General features: G+C 41.4%; 1 protein-coding gene across 1 annotated transcript in view; it reads right to left on the minus strand.

Moving 5' to 3' along the window:
• Positions 1-2,706: 2,706 nt before the first annotated feature.
• Positions 2,707-23,621, minus strand: part of XYLT1 (xylosyltransferase 1) — a 204,405-nt gene continuing 183,490 nt past the window's right edge. The window contains exons 10-11 of the mRNA XM_074840878.1: positions 17,585-17,918; positions 2,707-9,247 (exon numbers count right to left, since the gene is read on the minus strand). Of these exons, the coding sequence (XP_074696979.1) occupies positions 8,925-9,247; positions 17,585-17,918 (657 nt within the window). The 3' untranslated portion in view covers positions 2,707-8,924. The remainder of the gene's footprint in view (positions 9,248-17,584; positions 17,919-23,621) is intronic.

The raw sequence follows: 23,621 nt of genomic DNA on the forward strand, positions 1-23,621 counted from the left end.
TGTGTTTTTTTTTTTTTTTTTTTTTTTTTTTTTCCCCTTTTTCCCCTCCACAGAAAATCTTTGTGCCAGGACTGAAATATTAGCACTGCGTTCCCTCCTCTGTTTAAACAGACCTCATTGCATCTAAGTGCCAGAAAAGTGGAATTCCTGAACAGCAGGTGAAAAGAAAACACAAGATCAAAAGCAGCTCTGGCTGCCAAGAGAACCTGCAGCACTGCTTGGGGGTGCATGAAGAAGTCACTCAGATTCCTGGTGGTGTCAGAGACTTTTGGAAGGTCGTCAAGGAGTTTTTTTTTCAAGCATCCCACATCAAAAAGCAGCACTAGGAGACAAGTCTGCAATACATCATGAGGATGGTGCTAAAGATACCAATCACCCACTTGTAGGAGAATTTAACTGTTTTTCCCATCACATCTATGGAAGCAGCTCTAAGAAATCAGTGCTCAGAGTGGAGCCCGTGCGTAAGAAAATAAATGTAAGTGCTCATACTGGGTGAACATTAGGCAATGGCTGGTTTGGGTCCATAATCCACTGGGGGAACTATGGAAGAAATGTGTCTTTCTGAGCTCATCCTTTCAGTAAAGGCAAAGGACCCATATCTTGCTGTCCTTGTAACCAGCCAGCCCTGACATTAATTCTAATTTCTGCACCCAACTGCTTATTCTTAAACCCATGACTAAGTCCTTTCTTTTTGAGATGATGTACACTTTGGGGATGGGTGGAAGAAATTGCTCCAACACTCCTCATAGTTAATGGCCTTCAGAAAAGAGACCTAAGTCAAGCTCCTCGTTAATCCCTTCTGCCTCCTCTGCCTACCTTTCCTTGACACCTTTGGAAAAAGCAGGGAGAATATGGCCCAAAAGCAGTCATCTGAGTGTGAAAACTAGGAGAACTTGGCCTAAAAAGCTTGGACATGTCTCTGGATGCCATGGTGCAGGCAGCACTGGGAGCCCTGCAGAGTCTGACCCATCTCCCAACACTGCTGCTGGCGGCAGCACCCCTTGTCAGGCTGCAATTAGCACCGTGTGCCTGTGAGCAATTGTCTTGACCAAGAAAAATTGATTTCTGAAAGGCCTCTGTGAACGTTTCCCCCACAATTGCTATGGCTGGGAAATGGAGCCTGAGAAATGACTGGGCAGTGTATTGGCGTCAGCACTGGGGTCACAGATCTGTAGTGCTTGGTCCCATTTTTCCTCCTAAACATCACCAAGCAGCAAAGTTCTTTTAAATAAAGACATATATTAGTGGGGTTGAAAATAATACAAGATGCACATCTATTCTTAAAGACAGCCTTTTTTTTTTTTTTAATTTTAAAATTCTGCATCTGAAAACACAGTATGACAGAAAGCATTTATATACAACTGCAGTGTTTTTGGTATAATACAGTATTTAATACATCCATTTCTTTTTCTGCAAAAAAATCTGCTTTGTCGGACAGAAAAACCAAATTCCCATTAACAAAGAATACAGCTAAGGCACATTGTTTCCTGCTAAATGAAAGACAAAAGGGTGCAAAAACGGGTAGTGCAATAATTGCTGAAAATCACATTCTACTACAAGAAAAGCATTCTGACTTTGAACTTTGATTACCGGTCAATTTAAGACATTTCAATATCTCATAAAATACTCCTTTAAATAAATAGCAAAATATCTACATCTTTCAGTGTGTTCCATTTGAATTTCCAATTTTTTTTAAACTTTGCTGTATATACATGGTTTTCTTTTTTCTTATTCAATAGCTTACAAAATATTTCTGTACAATTTTATGCATATTATGATCTATAACAAAATAGTTATTTCTTAAAACTATATTAACCACCAGTCTTTGAAAATGACAGAATAGGAATAACTTATTATGGACTATGTTAGGCAATACAAAAATCCAATCAACCCAAACCAAAACCAAAATGACAAAGTCAGAAAAATCATTTCATTAACTCGAATTAATTATTTTTTATTTCACAAATCTTGTTTTCTATGTAAACCCTTTTCAGTTGCCTTTGGGTTGTATCCGCGTATGAATACCAAAACAGGATAGGATTTGGCATTCCTAAAAGCACTGCAGCCTGCCGGGAATATTGGTGCTACTGAAACACGACAGTTCTCATGGAGAAAAGTATTAAAGAAACCCAACAGATACAAGCCTTAGCTGAAGTCCTTAGTTTCTGCTGACTTTGACAACCTTTGGATGAAGCTCCAAACGCCAGATATTTGGAAATGCATTTATGACTTAGATGAAACAACCAGACTCCTCTGTCTTCTAAGTGTACTGTCAGATTCCCAACCATCACTCAAAATCTGGCCCCACGTGGTGACATTCTTCAGATTTTAAGACCATGCCATTAAGAGGATATATATTCTTCCAGCTACCAGTACAAATCAGAAAGGAATGCTACTACAGTATGTCAAAATGAGTGAAATTAGTCCAGAATTTGTCTTGTGCAGCTGAGAGCAGTCTGTCCTGTTACAGTCTGAAGGTAAATTAAAAGTTATTAAGTTTGTACTTTGTAGGTAATTAAATCAACCTTCCTTATCTACATTGAGTTGCAAAAGACAGAGCTCATAATTTCCTAAGGTTTATATGAACGTCTGAGCCTTCCTCTTGCCCAAAGGGAAGGTCATTTTCTTCCCTTAAAGACTGCATTTGTAAGCAATTTCTATTGTATTTGTGAAGTGTAAGCTGACAGCAACACAACTGAGCTATAATAGAAATCTCAAGGTGCCTTTTATTCATTCCACAACAAACAGAAAAAGTGAGCAAGACACAGAGAACACCAAACTTCCTAACACAGTTTAAGGCCACATTTAGAAAGGATGAAAGTAAGGCTTTCTTTAAGGGGCAACACACTGGATGCCACAATGGGAACAGACACCGAGCGATCCAAAGCTGATAGGATTTACCCAAGGAAAATCTAAAACAACATCCTAATTTTGGCCAGTAGGTCTGTGCCTTCTTTTGGATGTAAGCAGTAAAATAAAATGAAATGCCATAGACATTCTCCTCCAGAATATTCCCAGCAAACTGAAGGTGCTCCCCTAGCAAGAGATTGCTATCTTCTCAGTCAAGGGTGTTAATTACAACAGAACCAAAGACAAGTCAAGTCATTACAATATACAAATGCAGCGCAATGAACCGCGCCTAGAATTGTCACTCTGTTATCAGAGGCACCTGTACAGTATCTTGCTGTTTATTTGGCAAGGTTACAATTAATACTTCTAGGTTTTAACAAAGTAGAAAGAGAATTTGCATAGATTGTACATTCAGTTCAAGGAGATTTCTGGTACCTTTTTTTGTTGTTATCAGGTAAACGTGTTTGCAGACACAGTGAGGTAGCAGCTGTGATAGCACCCATGAGCAAAAGAAGGTAACCAAGGCAGAAGCAAAGAGCAGAGAGTGAGCTACACACTACTGTTAGTATAAAGGAGCAAAATCAACGCAGTACCTGCAGTATCACATCATGAGAGTTAATTGCTGCCAACACCACACTTCACTGGAGACAGCCTAATGCTACCATGGTCCTGGGTACCATGGGCTGTAAGATCTTGTTGTCTCAATTTTAAATGCTCTCAGCCTGATTCTTCTTTCCCTTACTGTGACGGTGGTGGTGAACGTTTCAAAGGCTCTTCTACTCTACACCTTCGAAGTGAGCTACAAATCAAAGCATTTGTTCACTCTTCAAGAGGAAAAAAGGTATTTCCCTACAAATTCTTCCTCACTGCCCTTAACGCTAATTCACATTTGGCTCCCCTGTGCCTGGCTGCAGCAACAACTGCCCTCAGCAGGGGCTCTGCAGCAGGTCCTCCTGCTCTCAGTAACTCCTGCTGCGCCCCTAACAGGGCAGTGTCCTGTCCCCTCCAACGCTACAGCCCTCCTACCCTCTCTGTGGGCATCGACCCTGGAGCTGTCTTAGCAGAAGCCCGAGGGTCTGGAAAGACTTTTTTACATGATGTTTTCAATTACCATTTAATATGGGTTTAATGTAATGTCTTATAAATTCTTAAGACTATCCTGGGGGCCTTGAGTGGTTGAAATAAAAGCACATATGGATCATTACCTTTTCACAACCAGATTGGCGCAAAGGCCAGTGGGAAACACTGCTAGCCACTTCCTACCAGGTTGGTCTTAGTCTGTTGCTGAAATAACCAAACCTACTATTACATACATTAAATACCCATGCCTGAAAATTGGGAAAAGATAACTGCTATCACTTTTACCAACTCCTTCATGTGTGTTAGTACTGGGCTGACTGAAGGCTGCTCTGAAAAGCAAACTTTTCTTATTTGCAGCTAGGGTTTTTGAAGAAGCCTAAGGGATTTGGCTCACACAAGTACAAAACTTCCTGCTCAGTGGAAAGTGGTGGAATTGGCCAAGGTTTCCTGTGGCCAAGTCCCGAAGCTTTGGGATCTGGGAAGACAACGAGGAGGGTGTGATAGCCGGCGGCAAGCTGGCAGTTCTCTGACAGCTGTGATGAAAGAGAACTAGAGAAATCAACAGAAAGTTGGTCCTCGTTGCCTGGCCACAATAAAAATCTGGATCTTGTTTTCTTTTAATCTGGGAAGTCAAAGCTGAGATCTCACAGCATCAGCGTTTCTCAGCCTTGCTGTGCAGAAGGCGCCCAGTTTGTTCAAAGTTTTGTTGCAGCACAGTTGTGTCAAACTTTTGCAAAGTTTCATCATCTTCTTTACCCTTCATCTCTCTCTTTGGTCAGGTTTAGAAAATCCCAGTTCCGATTCACTGACTTCACTACTCTGTTCACTATAATTGTAGCTAAGAGTGATGGAGACTTCATTAGTATTGCCATTAGTGCTCCAGGAGATGGACAGAAGGTGAATACACATTAGTTGGTCCTTTTGAAGGTGCTGCAGGATCACTGTTAATATGGCGTTAAACAACTGTACATGCGTTGTGCACTGAAGCCAAGGAAAGTCAATTTGTAACACACGAATGCACACTCCTGTATCTCTAGGCTTAGCAATAACGAAGGCTTAACAACAGAGATACAGAGGGACTTTCTTGTATAACACTTGCTATCATGAAGGAACTGTTAAAATTCTCTGCTTGCCGAGAGCACAAAAAATGAAGACGTAATTTCAATTATAAAAAACCCTTGAATATCAGAAAATTAAAATACAAATATTACTACTCAATGTCCAAATGTCATCACAGAAAGAATCGGACAAATCTGAAAATAAACTGTCATTTGAGCTATTTCTATTAGCCTCAAGGTTTCCTATTACCATATAAACAGGTTTGCATAATGCTAAGGCTGACTTTGGACATAATTCATTAAATCACGTATGTAGATGTTCTGCATTTTGCCACATTCCCTTTCTGTGTAATACTGATTGATCACAGAAGTGTTACATGGCTATTGTGCAGCATGGGCAGGGTATTTAAATGAGCCAAGCATTACACACAGAGAACAAATGTGTGCATATGGAAATACACCCCTCTCCCACAGAAAGGGATTTTCATCAAAACTGGCTTTCAGCTGGAGTCCTGTTCAGCAAGGACTAGCCAGTGTGATTGGAAAACAACACTTGCACATTCAAATGAAGATGCACAACTTGCTTGTTTTGTACGAACTGTGGGTCCCTGCTCTGAATTCTCCTTTTCACCAAATGTAAGATCTGTGAAGTTATTCTCTTCTAACAATACATAATATTCATCACAGGCTCCAAGCGCCTGCCATTTCAGAACCAGAAAAGCCACTAAGCAGGACGTCGGTCTTAGCAGCGCTACCACAGCATCAGCTTGGAGCAAGCTCTGATCCCTGATGCGAAGAGTCTTGCTTACCATGGTTTTTCTTCATAACTATAGGACTTTGTAACTCAGACACAGTGTCCCATATATAGCTTATGCATCTGTGTCTGCATTTTAAGAGCTATAGTAGAGGTTGTTGTTTAGGTCCAAAACTTGACACTGCCCCCAGATGTTCCAAACATGGCAGCTCGTCCTTTGATGACTTCAAACACAGACAGTATTTACTGATAGCATACTGTCACACCTTTTATTATGCTGGACTTGACTCTGAAGTCCTTACTCAGCAGTAGCACTCTGTGGAAGTTTTGCCTGAGAAAGGACTGCAGGATCAGCCTCTTCAGTTTTATCTCATATGTTTTAAGAGCAGCACTGGGATTGCCAGCTTGCTGCAAAACTTCTTTGTGTAGATGCTTTTTGTCTTTCAGAAAATAAACTAATATAAATTTTGTTTTGAGATATTTTAAACCTAGCATATAATGTAAATAGATATATCAGCAACCATTTGTCTTCTTTCCCTTTTTTGTTCTAAAACAAAATAATTTGCACCTTATGTTTTAAATTGTGAAAGTGGCAGATCTTCTAACCACAAAAGACAGGATTGTTGCCACCTTCTGCTTGTTCTAGTTAATAATGAAAACTTACCAACAAAGCACTTAAAAACATTCCTGCTTAAGAATAAAAAAAGTATCAAATTTAAAAACCAAGTTATCTGCATGCGTGTGTGTGGGCGCACCCTTATACATATGCTTATGTGCAAGACGGACTGAAGATTTTCGACTACTCCGGTAGTCTTAATTGAGAACAATCACTGACTAGGATTGTTAATGAATTTTATTGTGTGCCCTAAATATGATATTCTTAATTTAATCAGCAAGGCTTGAACTGTGCAGTTGCATTGCATCAGTATGACTAAAGCCCTGGATTTCACAGTGAGGATTGGAGGTCCCCAGAAAATTTGAACTTCACGAAGGAATGTTAGATTAAAAACAAGCACTGTTAAAAAACCCCTACTGAATAAGTAATAACACTGTGTTTCTATTACATAAACCTGTTGGCAACCCTGGTTTTAAACATGCTTGCCTCTAGAGCTGGTTGAAAGGCTGGAACATTATCTTGACTGAAATATTTCAACCAGCTCTCATTGCTACAAGCTTTTCTAAAACTACGGCTCTCATGACTGTCAAAATCAAGACAAAAAAAGAAGGGGAGGTGTGAGGGGAGGAAGGCCTTTTCTTAATAAAGGCAGCTTCAGTTAGTAAGATAACATAATCTTCAAGCTGCAAAAGCAGCACCTACTAATTAGTCATTGACTAAAACATAAATAATAAATACCTAAATTGTTCCTTCTATGCATCCATTTTTGTGCCAGATAAACATTTCAATGCTCTGCCTTAATGCCAGCACAGCTGACACCGCAATTTCAAGTCCAAAGCAAACTGCAAGTAGCTTTAAACCAAATACTACGGAGAGAGGTACTACAAGCCACTGGGATCTGTGTGTTAGCGGTCATCTTGCAACTGTTGTTTAAAAGGGAATTCAACCTTTCTGTGAGATGTGATTATAGAATGATTTAAGGGTCTATTTCCCTCCTGATGTGGACGCTTAACTCTCATCAGCAGAAAGCTAGCCATACACACAGAAGGGTAAACAGATACTTTACTACATCAACAGGATTTTTTTCCTAATTAACCCAATAGCTTTTAATAGCCTTTTTGGGTTATGTTGTTAACAAGAGATTACCACAGCAACAACAACAAAGTGCACGTTTTATACTAACGTAAAAAGCATTAGTTGGAGATGAATTTGCATATAAAACCTACATTTTAAAAAGTTCTTGGAATGTAAATGAGTTTTTTTTTCCTGCTGTAGAAAATGCAGCTTAAAATGATGCAAAACATGCCTATTTAAAACAGGATGCAGCCTGCTAGAAATTCTGAAGACAGGCAAGGGTAGTTTGTTGACAGAATAAAGTAAAAGCACTGAGAAATGTGGCACTGCTCTCCTCTCACGTTCAGCTCGTGGCTTTGGTCAGGAACTCATATCCCGCCCAGCCTTCCAGATGCCCTGCACAAGCCTAGAAGGACCCTTCTTTGTGAAGAGCTGGCATATCTGAGATGGAGGGAATTAGTGTTAAGACTCACTAGCCACTACTCAAAGTAGGGAGGAAAAGTGTTGTTGCAGGTTTACGTCCCAATTCTACCATTTTACTGCTTCTGTGCAAATCCACTGAGAAAGAACTCCGCACAGCTCATGAACAAAATCGGCAAAGGGTGTGAGCAGACACATCACAACCCACCCCCAACCTACACATACACACTTGCTGTACTGGAAGTCTGCGAAAATGCTTAGGTCCTGGTGGTCTTAGAAAAAGACCTGGAGATTTGAATGGGCTGAAATCCAAAATGCTTCTGTGTTCTTTAAATTAATACTCTTAGTACCCAGACCCTGAACCTGACTGCATGAGACATAAAAGACTAATATAGCAAAACACTGGTTCCATTTAGAGTTTATCATGAAATTAGTCTAAAAAAATCTCTGAAAATAATCTGAAAGTTTTGCTTTTGCTCGTTTTCTCTAACTAGGATAGCAGATATTAGCTGAGTTCAGAATTACATTATTAAAAAAAAAAAGAGTGAGGGTGTACCATAATTATTTCATGTTCTGTGAGGTAATGCGGCCATACAGGCTCTAGCCTGCAGTAACCAACCTCCCCAGGAAACGTAAGTAGAAGGGAATTTTGCTGTGATTTATTCATGGTAGCAAAATAATGAAAGCCTATGAAACAGCAGAGGTACAGACAAATTTATTTTTAAAAAACACATTTAGCAGCTGCTCCTTCACTGCCTTCTCCATGGCTCGCTGCTACTGTTTTGAAACCCACAGAGGCGGCGGGTGCAGCAGCGTGCGGTGTGGCCGGGGCCCCACTGGACAGCAGAGAGGCTGTGGGACGACCAAGCAGCTCCTGACAGAGCTGATGGAGAAGGCAGTGCCAAAGGCCTTGTCAGAACTTTTTTTTGTTTTTAAAAAATTAATTATATTGCAATAAGTAACAAAAAAGTATAATGTTCCCTTAGGTTTCTGAAATCTGGTGCGAGATTCACATACGAGCAAGGTTAAATTCCCTTTTAAAAACCTATGCCGGAGGAGAGCGTACCGGATGCTACCTCAAGCGACCGTCAGGTTTCATGGGGCCCAGCTCAGATTTGGGGTCCGGGCTCAGGGAGCTCCAGGCTGTCTGAGCGCAGCCCTGCATGACTGGGCAGGCAGTGGGGCCGGTGCTGCAGATGTCCACGGCTGACCAGATGCTGCCGACCAGAGAGTCCACCCAGGTTTCCAGCCGGGTGCCCACGAGCCCCGCATTCCTCTTGGCCTGGTCCACGCGGGCAGCACTGATGGGGATATTCAGGACGGGGTTCAAGCCCTGGAAGCTCTGCTCCATGTATGCATTCTTTGGAGGCCCGCTGTGATACTTCATGGCTTCCTCTGGAAATGCAGAAATAAACTCAAAAGTTAGTGGATTAAAAAACCACAAAACAAACCTTCAGGATCTAAGGGTACAGCAAACAAAAAGGCAAAAGTTAGTGGTGTGCTACAGTCCACTGCCCCAGCAGTGAGGACACACTGCATCCTGCGGATGACTGGCTGTGCTCAGCTCTTCAGCCCCTCGTGTTCACCACTACAAGCTCCACTCACCGTGACACTAACCCTGCAAGTGCTGCGTTAGCAGGGCGAAGCACTGAGGCTGAAAGCAGCATTGTCCTTATTATCATCACGTACAACCGGCATCCCCAGAGCTGTAGGACACCCAGGAACAACACAGAGCTGTTCTGCACAGCACAACAGAAAGGCAGGCCCAGCCTCAAGTGCATCCCAGCCTATGAGCTCCTGTCTGTACCTGGAGTCTGATCAACATGCAGCTCTTTCTTGGGAGAAACCCATTTTGCATTTAGGAGAAGCTAATTTTGCCTCTTCAGAAGAAGCCTGGGAGATAAGCCCCATGTAGCTGAAGTTACCCCTGTGAACACCCAGGGAAGGCTGAAATTAGGAAACAGTTCAAGGACACTTGGTGTGAGAAGGCTGGCAACCCTTATCAGACCTTCAAGCGCTATCATTGATTTGTCTAGGAGGAAGAGCCAAGATCTCAGCCTCTACTTTTTCCTAAACTGGTGAACCTTGCCCTGCTGTGGAAAAGTCACAACATTTGTTATCTCAATCTGCCTCCAAAAACCGTGTGGTGCCATTCTTGGCACTGGAAGGACAACACCATGGCCTTGGACAGATCAGACCCATAATGAAATATGTTTAGCCCCAGCATCATTCCTGGAAGTGCTCCAGTCTCTCTGTGAAAGTATTCTCTCATGACAATTATATTTCAAGCTCTTGTGCTGAATAATGTATCACAACTGTTTCCTAATGACACTTTTCTTTGCATTGTGGTTGCTTTCCTTACAGTAACTCTTCTACCTCATCAAAATGAAGTACATTATCCCAGATCTGTAATATTGCAGTAAAAAACATTGTCAGGCTGTGACAATGCCTTCATAGACCTTGAATTGGACACTGTGGGTCAGACCGCCCTTGTCTAAAGGTGGCTGACTTCTTAAGGTCTGCAAGTGCACCAAGCTGCTGCTCATAAAACAAGAATGGGACCCTCCAAAAATGTTCACTGAGTGCCTCTTGGGAATAAATTTTCAACCATTTCTTTCTGTTTTCAGCTGACTTCCCCAGCATCCTCGCTCCGGCAGCACAGAGGATATGTTTAGCTCTGCCAACATACACACTGTCTAGAACACAAAATGGGCCCATTCAGGGCGCTCCAGGCTAGGAAAGCCACCATGCTCAGAGAGCATTTAGAAGCCAGGAATTACATATTCAAGGCTACAATTCCTTCCACATGTCCTTGCTGCTTGCACCACAGCCTGACACTGACTCCCTTCTTCCATGTGGAGGACAATATCTCAGGCACTGGCAATAAATCAGTACATTTATTTAGAGGGGAAAGGGACATTTAATTGGAGCTTTGCTGTTACATTTGCAAAGTCTTTAATGTCAAATACTGTGCAAGTCCATTACTTCGAATCCCCAATTAAATTAGTTCGGCACATCCCCATCACCTTTATACATCAGTTAACTGTTCCTGCATTCATCTAAACCCTTCTTTTTATTTTAAATGGTAGATATCCACAATAACCTCTAGTCAAAATTTTATTCCATGCACATGTGTCAGAAGTGTGCTCTGCCAGAGCACTGCAGTTTAAGAAACAGAACAAGTACACATGATTAAATTTCCTCCTTTGGAAGCAATTAAATATGGACGACTGTTTGTCAACATATTAATTAAATAGGAACATTCTAAGTAAAGATCCCAAAACAAATAAGAGTTGGCATTACTAGCAGGATCATCTGATTGAAACAGGCAATTCAGAGAGCTTGTTGAATCAAAGCCTGTTGTGCATGTGTTTAGTATGTGGAACAAGAGAGATCTTTTTTCAGACAAATAACAGGATGAAATGGAACTTGCTCTTCTCTCTGGCTGAGCCTCACACTTGTACCAGGCTTCAGGACTTGGTTCATTATTAGGACTGGAAGGAATGAAACTTGCAGAAACTGTAGGACCCAGTGCTTGGCAATGCAGTAGGAGCTCATCTTTTTCTCTGAATCTGTGACCCTCGTTGCTTAAGATCAGTGGGCTGCTTTTGCTAAAATAAAGGTGATAACTTGAGCAACACATTTAAATCTCTCCACTCTGCTATTGCTGTAATTGTGTCAGACACACTGCGCTTCTCACACCAACACACTGCTGTTTCCTTCGGCACCACTAAGTGACTGCCACACTCTGCTCCAGAACTGGCTGTGCTGCAAGGGCATGCCAGCAGGTACAACAGAAATAGTGTTTAATGGGACTGAAGATAAACTTTTTTGAAAGCCACACACAAATAGCAGCAGATAGGAAAAGAAAAGACTGCTGAGGACAATATTAAAAGTAACAAAACGCTGGTTTTCAGTGTGTTAAAGGCAACTGCTGCCCACAATGAAGGTGTGCTTGTTCGATGTGAGATACATGATGAAACCCTGATATGGTACTGGCAGGGGGTTGTCCCACAGCAGAATGAACTCCCCAAGTTAGGTGTCTGCACATCCTATAAGGAGAAAGCTGGGTAACAGCAATTTGAGGGCAGAGCTACTTATACTAATCAACAGGAAACACTGAGGATTCAACCCAGAACCCTCTCCTGAAGCCTCCAAGTCTTTGTTAAAAAGTTCACAGGAGAAAGTAAGGAGGATGCTGCTCATCCAAACTATGGCAGATGGGGGTTATTCCTCTTTGCATTAAAGGAAAAATGAGAGATAATCATGACTCGATAACTTACTGGGCTGGGACAGGAGAGGGATGGATCCCTAAGCCCTGAAATACTGTATAAAGGAGGCTGGAGCTACTGGGCATGCTTTTAAAGCACTGACACTTCAGTCCTTGCTCATGAAAAAACATCGAAGAATGTTAGGCTTGCCCCTATGAGATGTGTGTTTAGACATTTAATCTGCAGTCAGAGCACCCAATTCAAAATTAGCTGAATGCAGATATTAAGTCAGATTTTTTTTGCCAGCAAACACATCCAAATAGCCCTTTGACTTCAGGAGGACATGTATCAATGCAAAATACATTCATTGACTCTAAATTATAGCTTTTAAAAAATGAGTTATTTTTGTCCCCCATTTTTGTTTGCTCTTCACTTTGGGAGGGCACTTCATTTCTCAAACGACTTTTCTTGGTATAACTTCTTTGGACTGAATATACAGCCTATAGTCAGCCGCATAGGCCAGCCGCATAGGCTGGGATTTCAGCATTTTTGTGTGGGTTTGTTCTTCATTTTGCAGAAAAAGCGAATGAGTTTAGACAGAGAGTGGGCTAAGGAATGAAAAATGTGGTTACCTTAGTACACATTAAGGCGCTAGACCTGTGGTTTTTTTAAAGCAACACAGAATGTACAGCTTTATTTCTTTACTTGAATTGTGTTGAAACCCTCTGGCTAAGAGGTAATTTTTTATTGACATTTTGTTTGTTTTCTCTTGCAGCAAACAAGACAGTGCTGCATTTGCTCATTGTGAAGCTAATCGACTCCTTGTCAACTGGATCTGAACTAAATTTCGAAGCAAATCCCTGTCTTCAGGGTTTTTCTCAGAATGACGATTCCAGGGCATGTCTACTCTTCTGCAGTCATGTGCTTGCCTGCTGCTATTACTGCGTTTATCAAGAACATGTCATGTTACCTCTGGTTAATTTAAAGAAATCACAGCAGTTCTGACACAAGTTGCCACCCACTTTATAATCCGTATAGATGCAATTAGAATTGATTGAGCCACTGCAAACAACCAATGGCAAAACAAACGTTTCCCAGTATATACTTAATTAAGATGATCTATAAATATGGATTAGGTTAAAAGGCCTTTGAGATGCATGCGTGCATCACAGTATGTCTGTTAATGCTGTCAAGCCTTTGAAAGGGGTGGCTGCAGTTAGAGGGCACAGGGACCAGGAGCTGGCGTTTAAGGCTCTCTGTCCCGTTGTGGGGCAGCAGAGACCAGAAGTCCCATGTCCGGGGCATGCGATCAAGCTAGAAGCCAAACATGAAAGGTCTCTTTATTTATTTTCAATCCAGTGTTTAGTATCAGCTTGAGGTTTGGGGCTTTTTCTGTCCCAGAAGTGAATCTGCCCACCAGCTCACAGTAACCTACTTAGCTTTAATGAAACAGGTACTATACATTAAACGCATGACAACTCATTATTGTCACTCCAGCTGGGAGATCGCTGTGGAAACTTTGCCATGAATATAAACTCAAATTTAAAAATGAAATTGCTTTGGCTTTTCCTCTGCCCCTCTCAGTGTCCCTGGAAAATGTGTGTGATCACACTTGGCATGACTGCTTCACACGGATTTTGCAGAGCACAGAAGGGTGGGAAAGCGGGATGATGGGGATGCAGAGCCAACCTCTACTGAATTAGCTGTTTTCTTAGGAATTGAAATCTACTTGGTAGCTTGGATTAGTCTGTGAACTGCTGGCTAAATACTCTGAATTATACCTGTTGTTTGGCTCTGCCTCTCCAGTCCCTATGCAGGGGACCTAGACGTCTGGCCTTGAGTCTTCAAACTGCGCTTAAATTCAGGCTGCCTAAAGCAGACAGCAGGAACCCCCCATTCCTGTCTATTATCACTGCTAGTGATCTTCTTACTGATCTTCTCCCTGTTTTGTCTCTTCCACATTACATTCCCTCTCTGTCTTGGCACAATTTAATCCTAGGGCATCCTGCTGGTCCTTGGCAGCTCTCCTGTGTCCTTACAATAAGCATGGAGTACTTGGCTTTAACAAAGTCAGCCATATGGTGAGAAACTCAAAATCACCATTTAGAAGAAGAGTAAAACAGAATCTGGCTGTGCAGGATGTAGGGGGAAGGAGACACCGGTGGAGCAAGTGAACCTGATTTCTCCAAACGATTTATCTCACAAATTCACTTAATTTTCCTTTTATTTTCTTTTTTTTTTTTTTTTTTTCTCCAACCAAGCAAACACTTGAAAGCACTCTCAAGCCAGAGGATCTGCTGAAGGCAGAGCCAATCAGTGACACAACTCAAACTCGAGAAAATAAGACACAGATTTGGAAGACTGGAGGGGGAGGAGGAGCAAGAAAGAATAAGTAGCATTAGATTCTAGACTTTCCATTGAAATAGCTTTGGGATCCTCGTTTACAGTGGAAATATAACAAGTCTCCCAGCACACCCCATAATTCCATGTAAGATCTGATCTCTTATAGATTGAGGTTTTGAAAAGGTCAATGAATCTGTGTTTTTAAAACAATTCACATTCTGTCAGTTACGCACATTGCACACAACATCAAAGAAAACACCTGCTCTTGATTTCTCTTTATAGTTTTACTTGCATGCACAGACTTTAGGCCAAAATTAATAAATAAATGGGAATAGAAAAATGAATAAACTAGCTGCATATGCTGTTTTTATAAACTGCTAAACAAAACAACTTTGCTGTTAGCTGTCCCATGATTAATTTTTTTATTTTGAATTGTAATCAGGAATTTTGAGAGTCATGATACATGAATGAACACGTTTCGCTTTGATTTCTCAAAAGAGGAGCAAGCGGGTCCCTTCATGATGCTGGGAAACTAAAAGCAACTTTTCCTTGTTGTGCTCTGTGCTGAAGTGATGTGTAGATAAGTAATGACTTAGGAAATACAGTGACTCTTGTCATGTCCATGATCTCAAGATACAAGATATTAGTGGCTGCTGCGCTACTGCCAGATTTGTGCAAATGCTTTTTAGAATGACACAAACAAATTACACAAGAGACCATGGACAGATTTTTATGTATGTAATTACGTGGACTCCAGGTTCTACATCTGGAGTATATGAGACAGAGCGGGGCAAATCATTATCAACCAAATGACATGCAAAGTGGTATGAAATGTATCAGTCATTCAAAAACCTTCTGGATGGAGTAGCAAATTATTTTCCAGAGTAATCTTTCTGACAACAGCTACAGTTTTTTTTCTCCCCCCTCCTTTGTTTTGGGGGGGGTGGAGGGGTGAGGGGAGTGGGGGTGAGTGAGGATGGTTGGAAGAACAAAATTTTAACGAAATCCCTAATAAAACGTATTCCCCTCTTCTGCTGACAACTCCTGCCTAAGTCTGATGTATGTTTTATTTTCAGTGTTAAGACAAGACAATAATACTATTCCTTCACTTTAGAAGATTTTGGCAGCTTTCACATTGTTTACAACAGTAACAGAAAGTGTTCTTTTAGAAGTTCTAATTCTTCTGTCATACTCTCACAATGCCTTTATTTGGCAGAGAAAAATATATTTAAAAAATAAAGTGGTGACAAACTGACAAAAGCTGGAAATCAAAGCTAAAAGACTATTGCCTCCACAGAGCACAACAGTGTCACTGAGGCAGAGAGCCTTAAAAAACCCAAACAACAGGAATTTGCATTGTAAATACAATTCTAACTACAGTGGAGTGTCACTATCTGTCCCTGTAATTAATTTTCTTCTTTACCTTCATGCCTCAGACATCTGGAGATTATATATCACATCATCAGTAGCAAATCACTCCTGAGGCTTTCTTCCTAGATAATATTGTTCCCAAGCTTTATATTTCATTCCTATAGTAGATTCTAGTTACCATATGAATGAACAGGGCTTTTTAACACAAAATAGGAGCCAGATCTTCTCCCAGTGTATCAATGGGCAATATGGAGCAACTCCATAATTTCAGTGCAATTATTCCAGATTCAGAGTTTGGACCAAAGGGAGTTTTTGCCTTTATACCATAAAGTGTGGGCTCATGGCTGAAGTCTGAGACATGCTTAACTGTCCACAGGGCTCTCATGTTATATGAAAAAGTAGCAAGGTTGCTGGCTACATGCCACATTTTCTACCCAATTTATGCCTTAACTGTTAAATTAGCAGAGAACATAGAATTCATTAATTTCCAGGAGACGAGTCAGTAACAGCTGCATTTAGAAGTAGGTTGCCTCAAACTTTAAAAATGTATTCCTTCTATACGTGATGTTTCTTTTCAATTTATCACTGCCTATTAGCTAATAGCAGCAGCAGGTTGTTGGTGGTTTAGTTTCTGCTTAAGAAATGATGCCACCAAATGTTAGAAGAAGAAATCAGTAAGTTAGCTCTTCTGCTGAGAAATGTGTAGAATCAAGCTCCTGTTGAGCAAGGTAAGGGCTGCATTAGCTCTCAGCAGTTGTCTGGTGGTGTTTGCATTACAGAAGCAGCACGTTATGCTGGAAGGTAAATGCCTGACTCAGTTTATCTGCTGTCTTGTCAGGAAGAACTCCTGAAAACTTAATAGGATCATTCATGTATCTAGCAAATTTAAGATGTCTAAAGTTATGAATATTAATACTGGGCAGATGGAAGCACTTGAGCACACGTTAAGAAGAATGGTAAAGATATTCATAGCAACAGACTTGTTTTGATCTTACTGAATAAGAAAACAGGTGCGGCTACAAAACGTTCTCTCTTCTCCTAGCCCAGTGTCCTTGGCACTGGCTGAAGACCCGAGCACTTGAACAGTGCCTGTGCCAGTGCAAACTGCTGCTCGGCGCCTGTAGACACCGGCGGCCCAAGAACAACCTCTGCTTGAATGGCTCAGGGCTGCTGCGGCAGGGAAGAAAATGGTTTTTCTAAAAAATGTCAGCATGGGTCTGATAGCGTACTTACCAGGATCACTGTATCCATAGATACTTCTGTAAAACAACTGCTTGGCCTGTACTGAGCAGGTTTTGGCAGGTATCAGGCAAGAGCAAATGCCTGGACCTGGTAATATGTCACATGAGCTCTGGCCTAGCGTAATTTTGTCTGTCTAATTCAGCATTTTGTGTATTAATGCTTTTATCATTAAACACACAGACTTTGTCAAGATAACAGTTTGAACATCTGTAACTCTTTATGAGCAAATGTGAATTCAAAGCAGCAGAGAAAGGTCCACTTTTTATTTCTAAATGATGGCTTTTACGATAGCTGTTAGATTATTGAGAGTCTGAAGTTCTCTGGATTCTGAACTGTGCATATTTAAAAGATATAAATAGCCTTTGTTCAAAGTGGCTGTGTTTTACAGACTGGATACAGACAATTCCGCTTGTCTTAGTGCAACAATTTCTTCTGATTTAGTACCTATAAAATTCCTTTCTTTTCTCCTTTTCCAATACAGCGTTACTTCATTTTTAACAGCAGCATTTACAGTGAATACAGACACACTAACTGTATTATTTCTGTACCAAATAATAAAACTTACCTTGTTTGATAGGCTGCCGATTAGAGAAGGTGAGAGGAGTAACAAGGAATTTGGTTTCAGCTACCTGTACCCAGTGGTGCAGAATTTTTATCGTCCAGACACCAGGTCGCAGGGGCAAATTCAAAGGTGGTTTGTAGTGAGTAAATTCGGCACTGGATTCAATAAGAATATCATATGTTGCTGCAATTACATTAACCGGATCCACCCAAATGACAGTAACGGTGACGTTGGGGCCTTTTCCCCATTTCTGCATGCCAACTGGCTCATCTGTTGGCCCAAGGAGTCCTCCAAAATTCCGGAAGAGCCTTTCCTTGGCATCCCATTCAGTGCCAATCTGAAATCGAAGAACAGATTGCTGCTAACATCATCTCCGTAAGCATGTAAGACCCTTACATCAAATAAGGGCTCTCAAGACACACAAATCATATTTCTCTAATGACATAAATTATGCATATATATAAAGGCTGATGGCAACACAACCTAAGATCATAACGTGTACACAAATTGTGAAACAACCTTGAATGCAAGGCTTGGTTTTTTGGTCCAGTTGTCCACTTTTGATTGACATAAGGGTTTTCTTTATCTTAAGAGTGACATAACAGGCTACAGCAGCTCTTCTTTTCCTCCACGTGGAAACACTCAATAAAGGACTAAGCCTAGTGACTGAACACAGGCTATGCAGAGAAAAATATATGACCCATCATCTCCTGGGTCATGAAAATGTTTTATACATTTATGAGATGAACTCTACAGTAGAGACCTACCCAGTTACTCCTAAGACCAAGGAAGAGGCTTTTGCTGACTTTAGGACAAGTCACATCAGGTCTTTTACTACAATCTATCCATGAGATATTGTCTCCTTGCACTCCCTTCCTGCCTGATGTGGGAAGTTATTTTTGGTAAACGCTTTTCTTACTGTCGTAACAGCGACATTGTTTTTTATTTATTCACTAACTAACAGTAAAGCAGCTGATTCATAATCTAGTGGAAATATTTAATGGACCCTTCTTTTTCTTAGCAGCTGTTATATTTCAATGCTCTTTATATGAATTTTAACCCACAGGATGATATAAACTTACAAGCTGTTGCCATTAACACTTGTACACTATTGAAAATAAGCATCTCCGAACAGATAGCATGAAATGTAGTAACTGGCCTTCTTAGGCCAACTAAAAGACTTTTTACTATCCCAGCACTAAAACTAGCAAGTGTGTATGAGGCTGACCGTTAACGAACCACTTCCATCAATTCTCAAGAAGGCAGCCTGGTGGACCACAGTATTGAAGGCTGTATATTTGATTTTGGAGGAAGTGCCCACCTTGCTTGTCCCATGAGGTCCTGTTCCCATAATCTCAAATCAAGTGATTTGATACGAACATAAAAAGATTTGAGGGACCCTATCTGAAGTGAAGAACAGAAGAAACTGTTGGCTCCTTTTGGCAAGCAGATATCTGATGTCATTCCTTGGAGATACAGATGTTTTGGCCAGCCTGGTACTGAAACCCCTCATAGTCCTTCAGGTCTTCTTTGGCCTTAATCTCCAAACAAACAGCATAGATGACCTAAGAGTTGATTTGTGCCCTCTACAGAAACCATGGGATTCTCTCAAGCAGTCTCCAGAGGCCCGTGCACACACAGACAGGATCCCCTCTTTCAGCATATGAGGATATTGAAGATTTCCCCGACACAGAGGTGTCCTTGTCCCTAATCCTCACCTCACACGGGCATGGTCAGAACCTGCTTTCCTGAAAGCATAGCAAATAATTGTACCTCATTTTCTTCAGAGATTTTTTTTTTCCTAGATTTCATCTTATTTCATGAGAATAAGTGGTTCCAATATAATGCCAAAATCCCCCCAAATCCATAAAACATAACAATTACCTGATGCCTGCTACCACTGATACCTGTGCTGGCAACTGTCTAGTCCCCAATCCCTTCTAAATAAATCACTGTGGTTGGCAGACAAATTACAGGAGGACTGCAAGCGCAAAACTACAAGGCCAGTAGAATAAAAACCTACCATCCTAAATCCATCATCATATGAATTCCTCCTACCGGACTATGACACTGCAGAATATGAGACAAAATGAGCCTTCCACTACTCTGCAATCACCACAGCAGAATCGCTGGTATTTGAGAGGTGTTTCACCTAGCACACCAGCTAATCAAACCAGACAGCGTAGTCCAGATATCAGACCCAAGCATCGACTGCCTCGAGGAGCTGTCAGTGCATACTCTCCTGACAAGACCAACTGAATATGTATGGAAATAAGCTGAGAAAGAAAATTTCCTGACCAGATCTTATAATCTACTCTGCCATCCTTCACTGAGTGCGGCCCTGTCACACCTACCGGAGCTCAAGGGACCTGGAAATAATAAAGCCACAACATGTGAAACAAATCTATACCCTCCTGGGCAGAGAAAAGCCTGTAAGGAAGCTCTTCCCACCACATTTGATATATCTGAGAACTCCTTGAAGAAAGCTAACTTCATCCTCAAAAATTAAACATTCATCCCTGACATTCAACTATTTTCCTCTCTTTAGTCTCTCATCCCTTGGAAAAGAAATCGGTTACAATCCCCATGCTCTGACCTCCAGGTGACACTGCTCAACACCAGGTTGCACAAAAGACATCTAGACGTGTTCACATGTGCAAAGGTTTCTTAGAGTGGTCTGTAGAAGAGCAAAGGTTGCTTTTGTGGAAAAATTGTAACAAAACTGTTGGTTGGTTGTTAAGCTTTGTACAGGCATGTTATTGGGTTCCCTAATGTAAACCGAAAGTTACAGCCAAAGGGCAGGAGAAGAGTGGGAGGAAGGGACAATTCTCATGCTGGTGGCAATGGCTTCCCATGAGAGCCTGTCACAACACCACTGTCAGGGTGTGCAGGTCCACGAAGACAACATCACAAAACCAACAAGAAAACACTGCTACAGAGCAGGGCCTCGGCAACACAAAGGCAAGGCACCTGGGCACCCTGCAAGACCCTGCATGCCCCAGAGCCAGGGCTGAGACCAAGACAAGGTGCTGACAGTGCTTGGGGCTGTGCACCACAGGCACCTTAGGGAAGGGAAGGGCAGGGAGCTGCACACACCTCTTTACAGGATCTGCCCTTTATGTCCAGTTTCCAGCTGGGGGACATACTTTCCCATGCTGCACAGCTTACAGTACAAGCTGATTTTAGAAGAACAGTATTTTAAAAGGAATTTTACTTAAAGCACTAGTTAGAGGTTTATATGTCTTCCCTTGAACTCTACACAGCTGAGTTCCCAGTACTGAGATGTCTGATTTTACAGGCCAAGAGATACTACAGTCCTATAATATTTTTCATAGCCCCTTAAAACATTGTAAGTAGGCTTTCACTTTCAAATGGAATACACAAAGTATGGGATGGAATCAAGCAATAATGAATACCTGATAAATTATAAAGGGATGTAGCACAGAAACTGACATTTTCCACGTCATTATTTTAATCACCATGATTTTGGGCTTCAAGAGCAGGCACTGTGCACAGGATATGTTTGGAAAGCTGGAACTCTCTCATTGGCTTAAAACTCCTGTTTCTATCTCTGTTCAGTCCCAAGATAAAATTTTCCCAAGATAAATTATGCCTTGATTATGGGTTTGTGTCTCATTGCTCACCACAAACAGGACCATTAGGTTCACACAATGCACACTAATTGCCTGCCACCTAGTTTATTTTATTCTCTGTGATGAATCACAAGTCTTAACAAGACCAGAAATGAACTTAGTGTTCAACTGATATATGGTGAGCTGAGACTTTTAGTACTATACAAATCAGTCTTCTGCCCTCCATGTAAAAGTTGTCATGAACCCAGGCTGGTAGGATGCATACTGTGTGCATTATGCACAAGTCAATTTTAAGAGGTGTGGCAGTTTCAATGCTTGGAAATCGTGTCTCTTGGATTTCCTGTAAGTTTATTTTATTTTACTCAGCCCAAGACTGAGTGCAGGAGCAGTGTGCTATTGAAATGCTATCATTAACCCCACTGGCCCTTAGGCAGTCCTGCTGGCTGATTTTTTATCATTTATCTTTACATGGAGTATGGTGAAATCTGCTACTCAGGAAGCAAAGTCTGTGAAGCAAAGGAGCAGAGGGCAGGAAGGGCTGAGTGGAGAGATCCTATCATCTCCGCTGCAATTTCAGTTGTGCATCAGGGTCACAAATACACTGGAGCACATTCAATGAAGCATATTCGTGCTCTTCCTGCTGGCCCCATTGGTGTGAGCTGGGAGAGGGAAGAAAGTTCCCAGCTAAAAAGGTCCCATGCAGTTTTAAATTTCTGCCAGATCATGGGGTGAAAGTCATTGCAGAACCAGCAGTTGTATGTCCCAATAAGCACAAATCTTAAATTTCTTTTTTGGTGCTTAACCTGTAAACATTGATGCCCTCATCTTAACTGAACTGCTAAGTTTGTTTTACACTAGCTGGACTTTGACAAAGAAGTGGCATTTTAATAAGCAGTAGCAGATCAGAGGCTTTCCAGCCACACTGAAGCTGAAGAGGTTAATGCTGGATTTATGTCAGGGTAACTGAGAGAATAATTTGGCTCAGAGGCAGAGATGCCTGCAGGCCAAACAAAGACAGAAAGGAAAATAAACAATTAAGAAATTATTAAATGATTTATTTTGTATCTCCTGGTCTTTTGAAATATGAATCGTCTATGAAAAGAGAGGACAATTAAAGAGTTTATGCAAGAAGAAATAATGAAAACAAGTAAGCTGCCACCAAAACTCTTTCTGTGCATTTCAGGTAGAAGAAATGTTTCCTTAGCCTGAAAAAAAGCTCACCAGTGATTAAATCCTTGCCATGCTTTGCACTCACACGACTTCACTGCAGCAGCAGTTCCTACAGGACTGCTTACAGACCAGCTGTGGTCTATGAGGCCGTGAAGAGCAGCTCATTAGTCCCGTGGGATCCGGGGATCCTCCCTGCAGGGCGACACACTCCACAGAGCTGTGGGCACAGTGCAGTGAAGAGGCCAGCAACATGCCACCACTTTCCCCAACAGGGGAGGCTGACGCAGCACTGCTGCTGCAGGACATCGCTGCAGGGTTGGTTTTGGGGAAAAAAAAGTACACTGGGACCAGCGGGGACCTGGCAAGTGGCCAGCAAGTAAATTCTGGTTCCAGGTTTGTTCCCTCCCTACAGCTGCGATGAAATCAGATGTATTTCTGAATATTTTTGTCTGAGTTCTAGAATACTGAGATCAATATATTTCTTTTCCTCATGCAATTAGAAAGAACTCTTCCTGCTGCCAGCCCAGTTGTTTTCAAAAGAAGGACCCAGAGCAGGCATCAGGATGAAAGTGAGATTAAAAGTACCAAATAAACAGCAGAAATACTCCTACAAATCACAAGAATTAGAGCTTGTATGACCATTTATCACTGCATGAAATGGCAAGCCTACCATCAGACACAGTGATAAATGAAACACACTTTCCATCCATCTCTTTAATGGCACATTAGTGTCATAGATTTGCCATGCACACCAAAACACTGAATCCTACCTAGGCATTTCTTAATTGCCCAAGAAGATGGTAATTTATGGACTTAGCCATAATGACTGGAACACATTTGTTCAATCAATTTTATACCTTAATTGAAATTTGTGGCTTAACAAGAAAAATCATGAAATTAACTGCTCAGACAGTTATATCTTTAAAACAGAACACAGTTGTCGGGTTCTATTAGTGGTCAACTTTCCTGATATATTTTAGGGTACATTTTTTACACTCTTATGTCAGATTCTGAGACAAATTCCTAGAAGAAGCAACAGGATTTGTGGGAAAACTCAGCCACTGCTGTGATAATTTTCTTTCATGTTACAACATCAATATTCTGCTCACATGTGGTATCAGTGCCTGACTGTCACTAATTTTATGAGGTTTTTTTCATCATACTCTTGGGAGGAACACTTACCACATCCCCATTCGCATCTGGAGCTACAGAAACATGGCTTTTTTCCCAGGTATCTCTCTCAGCACTCACAACAATCACAGTCACAGAACTTTTAA

This window comes from Strix aluco, chromosome 15 (assembly GCF_031877795.1).
Source record: "Strix aluco isolate bStrAlu1 chromosome 15, bStrAlu1.hap1, whole genome shotgun sequence".
In the NCBI taxonomy this organism is placed as follows: domain Eukaryota; kingdom Metazoa; phylum Chordata; class Aves; order Strigiformes; family Strigidae; genus Strix; species Strix aluco.